Genomic DNA, 8,034 nt, shown 5'->3' on the forward strand with positions numbered 1-8,034 from the left:
TTAGGAATTATAGTTGAACATTAGGAAACATAAAGAATTTCCTAACATATAAGCACTAGTTGAGTTGACCAGATGGTCTGTTCACCTTGACTTGACTTTGACTTTGACCAAAAGTCTGTCGGTTGTCACAAATAGATAACATCGGTAGCTATGGACTTAGTACCTATTACAAACCTTGACAACGATGGACTTCGTGCCTATTCCTTAGGTAGGTCCTTAGGAATGATTGAATAAAAGATAGATAATTCTTAATGTAGATCCTTAAGAATAAAGAAGATAATGGGGATAGGTAATTGGGTTGATTGTTTAATGAATAAACATAATAATTATATTATTATGGGTTGAAAACCCTATGACTCACCAGGTTTCCCAACCCGACCCACTCAGTTTATTTGTATCACATGTGTCGATATGAAGTTACATTACATTAAGAGATTAAGGAGATGTAAATCACTAGTGTTAATGAATGTAAGTCTGTTTATGCTTATGTTTCTGTATCGACGATGACATCCCAATGTTTTAAAAACGAAGAAAACACATTTCTTCCGAAGGGCCTTGATAGCGTATTTATCATGTTTTTCTAGGAACAAATTTCGCAACATTTTCTTTAAAAAAGATACTTTGATTTTCGAATAAAGCATCAACAAATATGTATTTTTCTGACTGGGAAATTGAGGATGTCACATGTAAGTCCTAAAGTGCATTTCTTTAATAAGATTCATGCTTAGATCTAGATCTTATATGGGATTTTGGTCCCTTTTAGCCCTTTAGACTTAAGGTTTTAGGAGTATGAGCAACTCCAGAACTTTAGAATGGATTTTTGTAGTCTTTTGGATATTTGGGAGTAGAAAAGGTGTGTGCATTGGCTTCCTTTAAGTCGTGCATGAGTTCTTGACCATTATTAGCAAATAAGAAGTTAGGGTTTAAGATTTATCTTGAGTGAGTATTGGTTCTGGATAAAGTTGGAAACTTTATCGATTAAGACCTTTGTGCGTTTCAAATTTGAGAGTTTGAGCCTTCATCTAAAGGGATTAAGTACTTAACTTAAAAATGATTAATGCACTATAAAGCACTACACGACCAAGGTTAGGTCATGACGTGAGATTTAATGAGGTTTTATGACTATTTTGTCGTCATGTGTTTGCGATACGACCATGATCTGGGTCAGGCGAGATTGATCGTTGATATTGACTTTGACCAGTTAAACATTAGCTGTTGTGTAACATCCCGAGTTCAGGAGTGCAAGTTCAGGGTTCAAAGTGTAAATGTGAAAGGGCAACTCGGCGAGTCCATGGGTGGACTTGGCGAGTAGGGTCGCGATGTTGGTCGCGTGTTAAGTGACCAACTCGGCGAGTTGGTGTTGTATGGAGAAAACCCTAATCCCAGGGGTTAAGCCCTATATAATGAACATAAAACCCTCTCCCTAGCCTCTTTATCCTCTCTTAAAGTCCAGAAAACCCTAATGCACGTTTGTGAGTAATTTGAGACCATTTGAACCTTGGAGAAGAGATTTTGGAAGAGATCTTGGAGAGTTAAGAGGCTTGGAGCAAGGGGCTTTGCTAGGATTCGAATTTCTATTATGTTGGAGCTTCCTTTTGAGGTATTATTTCGTTGCTTGGGCTGTTATTCATCTAGATTCATCATTTTGGGGTATTTGGAAAGAATAGCTTGTGATATTCCGAGTTTGGAGGTTAGATCTGGGGTTGCTACCCTAGATCTGGAATGGACAAGGTCTAAAGTGCATTAAAGTCCCTGTTCTTGAGTGATTGGTGAAACCATCTTGTCCCAAACCCTAACTCTAGAGTGCTATATGCTTAGATCTCTTTGGATTCACGTAAAGTTTGCCACATTACGTGATGGATGGGTTGTAGAAGGGTAGATCTATGGTTTGGATCATCTACATGGCCTGGAAAGCTTCTGTATGGATTAAGATCTAGGGGTACTCGGCGAGTCACAAGGGTGTACTCGGCGAGTTTCTTGAAGGTGGGCAGGAACTCGACGAGTTGGAAGAACAACTCAGCGAGTTGGTTGAAGATAGCCTTGGACTCGGCGAGTCTGGTCTTGACGTCCTAGCCTTTTCTGATTAAGCTGAGAATCGGTGAGTCAAGGGATGACTCAGTGAGTTGAGATGGGACTTTTCAGAGTTGGGGGACTCGGCGAGTCAGCGGGCTGACTCGGCGAGTAGAGTCAGTCAGGAAGTTGACCTTGACTGAGGACTTTGACTTCGACCAAGAGTTGATCAGTTGACTTCCAAGGGCATTTTGGTATTCATTGGATTTAGTCTTTTGGTATTATCATGGGTGGAGTTCGTATCGGTGGTTGGAGCAGCGTGATCTTATCTTTTCAGTCAGCAGTTGCAAGGTGAGTTATCCTCACTATATCAACAGGGTCTAAGGCACCAAGGCCGCCCCTTTATCAGATTGTAATCCGGGTATTGTTGTTATGTTGTTGCTTTGCTACGTTTGCATCCTGTTAGTTAGGATGGTATATGTTAGAGACCTGGTTAAGGTCGGTATCCTGGTATATAGGATGATGTTATGCTAGTGGCTGGTTAGGTCGGTATCCTGTTTAGAGTATGTTATGTTATATGATCTGCTAGATCGGTTTGATTGAATGTGAATTTGTTATATGGTTATATGTTTATGCGCACATGGTTGTTTGACTGGGGTTGGGTTGAGGTGGGTCCTGCTTTGTGCTGTAGGCCAACATACCCAGGGCGGACCGGTTATTCCGAAGGCCCAGTGAGCGGTCTGGATAGGCTGTAGGCCCCACGAGGGCGGACCAGACGTGCCAAGGCTCGGAGAGTGGACCAGGCCGACTGAAGGCCCGATGCGGGAGGACCAGTCATACTGTAGACTCAGAGAGTGGACCAGGTGGGTTGAAGGCCCAGTGCAGACGGATTAACCACACTACAGACTCGAGGGATGTGGTTAGACTCGGAGGGTGGACCAGATGCACTGAAGGCCCGGTGCGGTGGACCAGTCACACAGTAGACCCGAAGTGCATGGCTGTTATGTTCGGTTATGATATGTTATGCGTGGTATATGTGGTTGGTATTTTGGGGGTATCTCACTAAGCTTTCGGGCTTACAGTTGTGGTTTAATGTTTTTCAAGTACTTCCGGAGACCGTGGCAAGGAGAAGGCGTGGTCGTACCGCTCCTCATGTTTATGTTTTATGTTATGGTTCTGGGAATACTCTGATAATAAATGTATTGAAAACCTTTTTGTAATAACTTAATAAATTGGGATGTTTTTGAAAAGTTTAAATTGGCTTGAATTTTTAGAGTGTTACATGTTAACTTTTTGACCAGTTGCACTTTTGGTCAAACTTTGAAGGATTTAAGATGTAGACTGGGGTTTGACCTCTAATTGTTATCTCGGTGGTTCGTGAGACCGAGTCTTATGAGTATGTGTGTGTAGTTGTGATTCTTTTGCTTCACGTTCAGGCAAGTTATCATACTATACTATGTGTTATAGTATATATCATATACAAGATAGGATATAGATGTACTGTAGTATGTTGATTATGAAAGTAGGATGGTATAGTATTTTTCATGTGATTGTTTGATTGTATGATATGTTGATATATTATGTTGAGGGGTTGATAGTGGAACAACACTAGAGTTGTGAGCCTAGAATACTCATTGTTGATGAGTAGACAACACCACAGCTAATAGTTGTCATTGATGACTAAATGATACTACATTCATTAGTCATTGTTGATAAGGTGGTATTTTGCAGTATGCATTGTATGTGTATTGTAGTATGTCGTATTTTGGGGAACTCACTAATCTTTGTGTTTATAGTTGTTGATTAAATGGTTTCAAGTAGTTATGTCGATCGTGGGAAGGACCCAACTGATTGGACCACATGCACATCACTGTTGATCTATGTTTTTTATTTCCATTGTTTTTATGATTCTATTCAGATATTGATATGGTTTTGTGATTTTAGAAAGAATTGATACTTGAATTTTATGAAAGCTAGTAAAGAACCCGTGACTACGCCAATTTTGGGTAATATGGGAAAAATCGGCAAATTTTAAAAGATATGTGTCGAAATTGTAAATCGTCACAAATATGAGAGTAAGTTGACAACTCCTAAAATTTGTACAATCAAAAAAAGGGACACTGATGGAGAAAATCCAAAAATGTTGTGACAATAATGTTAAAGTTGTCAAAGTTCGGAAAATATGGTGGCAAAATTGTAAAGGAGGTTTTTTGTGTTTTTTTATGTCAAAATGTAAAAGTTTTGATTACAAGGGCGAAAAGTGTCAAATTCATTAAATATTTGTGGCAAAAACACCAAAATGTAAAACTTTTCACTGCAAGGACTAAAATTTTCAAAGTCACTAAAAATTTGTAGCAAAAACCTAAAGACACCAAAGCTTAATCAAAACATAAAAATGTAAAAGTTTTGACTTTAGAGACTAAAAGTGTCAAATTCACTAAATTCTTGTGGCAAGAACCTAAAGGTAAAAAAGTACTATTTCTAAGCTCCCTTGGATTATATATATATATATATATATATATATATATATATATATATATATATATATATATATATATATATATATATATATATATATATATGGTTTTGGTTGTTTTACACTTTATTTTAAAAGAAAATTTGGGTTTGAAAATTTGGGACGTTATAAAGGTAGTCCCTTGTACGTGATGAAACGAAAATTTTGAGATGGGTGAGATGCTCAACATGCGAACACGTGCATCATTAGCGATCCATACCAGATAATTTGGATCGTCTCCTAGTTATGCATTGGGGCCGTCGCAACAACAGCAGGTGGTAAATGTTTTGATGGGGACATGGAATTGAGTCTTCCACACAACCAAATAACTTGTGTGTGAAGAATAAGGGGTGATTCTTAACCTTCCAATAACCATAATTGGTTGGTGTAAGAGGAAAAGTAAATTTGTAGGAGTTGTGAGTTGTGAGTTGTCTTCTCGACGATTGTAAAGTTATCGAGAAGAGCCATGGTGGCAGATGGTTAAGGGAGTTGGTGAATGGAACTCTAATTGTTTCCTTGTAGTGGGCATAAAGAAACTTTATAAGCACCCGGTAATTGTATTGTGTATTATATATCGATATTAGGTTCAAAAGAGATCCTTATGAATAAATGAAAGTATTTACACTTAGGTACCCTCTAGTTTAAGCTTATTATAAACGTGTCTAATATGGCCAAAGTGTATATATACGAGGAGCCGGACTTAAGAGCATGTAACACTAGATGCTTCGTGTTGTCGAGTTGTGAGAAGCACATATTCATGTACAATTCTTGTACAATTCTTTTGCACAAATAGCAAGAGAAGTTTTTAAATTATTTTTCAAAATATCCACCCACAATTAGAAGCTAGTGATTGATGTGCATAATTCCATAAAAACTTAACATGCCAACTTAAAAATATTGTTAGCTATCCATACTTCGTTTACTTTTTTCTATTTAACCTACTTTGTCTTTATATGCTTAAGTGACCTATGTTGAGTAAGACAATGAACTCTTTTTTCACACAATAATGTTGCCAAATCTCTAAACCATGCACAACAACATATGACCATGTTATCATATATAAGTTCACAAGTGTTTTTTTTTCTTTCCGCACAATGCAAAATCTTGAGAAGGTCATCGCACAAAGTTAACATTTTTTTCTTAAGCAATGCATTTAAAGGGGCAACATTTTATCGGAAATTCGTTTACAAAGACATATTTGTCATTCTTGTCTTGCATTAACAATAAAAGCAAGTAACAAAATTTCATTTACAGAAAAAGCATATGTTTTGTTGGTATGTGTATTTGATCCTTTACTATTGATCATAATATCATTTGAATACAAAAGATTCTTTCTAATAAAATACCTATATACATAGTTGGTTCATCAACCTCACAAAATGGCAAGTACATTAGATAAATAGGCCAAATGGCCCATCTCATCAATTTTTAGTAGTCTAGCAATTCATCATAAATCAAGAATTAACAATTTGTAATAGTTAATTTCTCTTGAAGCTTCGCAATCCGAGCCTAGAAATAAATATTAACCACATAAATGTCCAGAAAACACCCAACGAATTATCCTCTTATTCTAAAAAAACATTAACCCTTTATGTTATGTTATTTTTGCGTCTCTTAAAAACATAATATTTTCTGATTTTGGTTAAATTAATGTTTCACAACCGGATAACCTAAGAAAACCTATTGCATAGCCTACGTGGAATTAAGAAAGATTACATTACATTATTAATTTAAAAAGTATAAAACTTATGTTGATTAGCAATTACACTTTCTAGCAATTTGGGAATCACAGTTTTTAGCAAAATGACAAAAAATTTCTCCGAGAAAAAGTTACAGCTTCTAGAAATTAATAATGTCATGTAATATTTTTAAATCCATATAGGCTATGCAAATGTTATTTTTTATCGTCCAGTTGCAAAAAAAAAATGGTTTTAATATACATAATAATAACATAATGGTTTTTTTTTTTTAACATTGGGGATAATAAGTTGGATTTTTTTCTGACTAAAGCACAAGAATTTTGTCATTTTGTGGATCAAAATCAAAAACTTTAAAACATGAAATTTTGATTACCTTAAAAGGTTTGGAAGTACGAATAGAAGGATCCAACTCTAAAGCCATTGAATAAGAATCCCCGGCTTCCTCAAATTGTTCCATAGCCATTAAAGCATCACCCTTACACATGTATGCCTACACATTTAGAGTCCCAAATCTATCATAAATTAAAAATCATAGTTCATAAATCCATAATAACTAATTAACTAACCTCATGATATTTGGGAGCAAGAGTAGATGTTTCTATGGCATCTGCAAGAGCATCAATCGCCTTGTTCATTCCCAATCTTGCAATAGACCTGGATCAGACCCTGTTAGATCACAAAAAGAATGATAATCTAATTATTTGGTGAAAGATAGACTAGGGCATAAAGTTTATAGATATCTAAGCATCACTAACCTGTCTTTATATATGTAGTGAAGTCCACCAATTGGATTCAGATTGATTGCCTGCAGCATGATCATCATAAAAAGTGAAAAAACTTGATTGATTATGTAATTTATTGACAATGGTGAGTGGTGAGTAGATTTGGGAATGAAATTTCTATGCTAATATGAAGTAGAGCAGCTGTAGAACTAAAATTCCACATCAAAAATTATGAAAAATGCAACACAACATTCCAATTTACAACGACATCTACATGAATTTTGCAGTTTGAACATAGTTTTGACCAACTAACCTCAGATAACAAAATCTCAGCAGCCGCGAAATCACCCTTCTCAATCTCAATCTCAGCTCTTTTCCTCATGGAAAGCGCCTCCAGACTCGTCTTCCAATCCCCCGAATCGTGACCTGCTACAATTGCCATGATATCAGCAGCACGAGCAGGAGTGCCGCAGTGATTCGCATAAGTCGGGCCCGGTAGGATAACGAGGTTGGGTCCAGCGCCGCATTTACCCAAACAACCGCTGGACTTGACGGTGATATTGGGTGGATTGATGCCTGAGAGGACTTGGAGGGCCTCCGTTGATCCTTGTCGCCGGCAAGGTTTGTTTGTGCACACCCTGATCTCTTTGGTCGCTGCTGATATGGCGTTGAGCGGTTTGAGTGCTTTAATTTTAGTAATTGGTGGTGGAGTGGTGGCGGTAGGTGGTGGAAATGCGGAGGGATTGAGGGTTTGGATAACGCCCACGCCACCAGTCATTTTCTTCCCGCTACTGATTTCCGGTCAAAACATGTTCAACATCTCGGATATAAATTACAAGGTGCTTAAAGTGAAGGTATATTCGTCAAATGACCGTTTCTTTAATTGCTTTTAACAAAAAATTTAGATGAAAAGCCATTATTTTTATTAAAAAAAAAACCAAATTAATGATAAGTGTGAAAGTTATTTAATTTCAAAATTATCTTTTGAATAAAAATTAAGATTCTTTGTTGATGCAAAATTAATTATAAGCTTAAAACTACTAATTCTAGAAAAGTTGTTGAAATTTCGAAATTAGTGAATTTTGAA

General features: G+C 36.6%; 1 protein-coding gene across 1 annotated transcript; it reads right to left on the bottom strand.

Moving 5' to 3' along the window:
- Positions 1-5,704: 5,704 nt before the first annotated feature.
- LOC145037391 (tetratricopeptide repeat (TPR)-containing protein) lies at positions 5,705-7,785 on the bottom strand. The gene is made up of 5 exons (XM_078986041.1): positions 7,261-7,785; positions 6,981-7,030; positions 6,792-6,879; positions 6,599-6,715; positions 5,705-6,034 (listed from the first exon to the last, which is right to left on the bottom strand). The coding sequence occupies exons 1-5, from the start codon at positions 7,723-7,725 to the stop codon at positions 5,987-5,989; spliced, it is 768 nt and encodes a 255-aa protein (XP_078842167.1). The 5' UTR covers positions 7,726-7,785; the 3' UTR covers positions 5,705-5,986.
- Positions 7,786-8,034: the final 249 nt, after the last annotated feature.

Source organism: Lactuca saligna, chromosome 3, assembly GCF_052625555.1.
Source record: "Lactuca saligna cultivar CGN05327 chromosome 3, ASM5262555v1, whole genome shotgun sequence".
Lineage (NCBI taxonomy): Eukaryota > Viridiplantae > Streptophyta > Magnoliopsida > Asterales > Asteraceae > Lactuca > Lactuca saligna.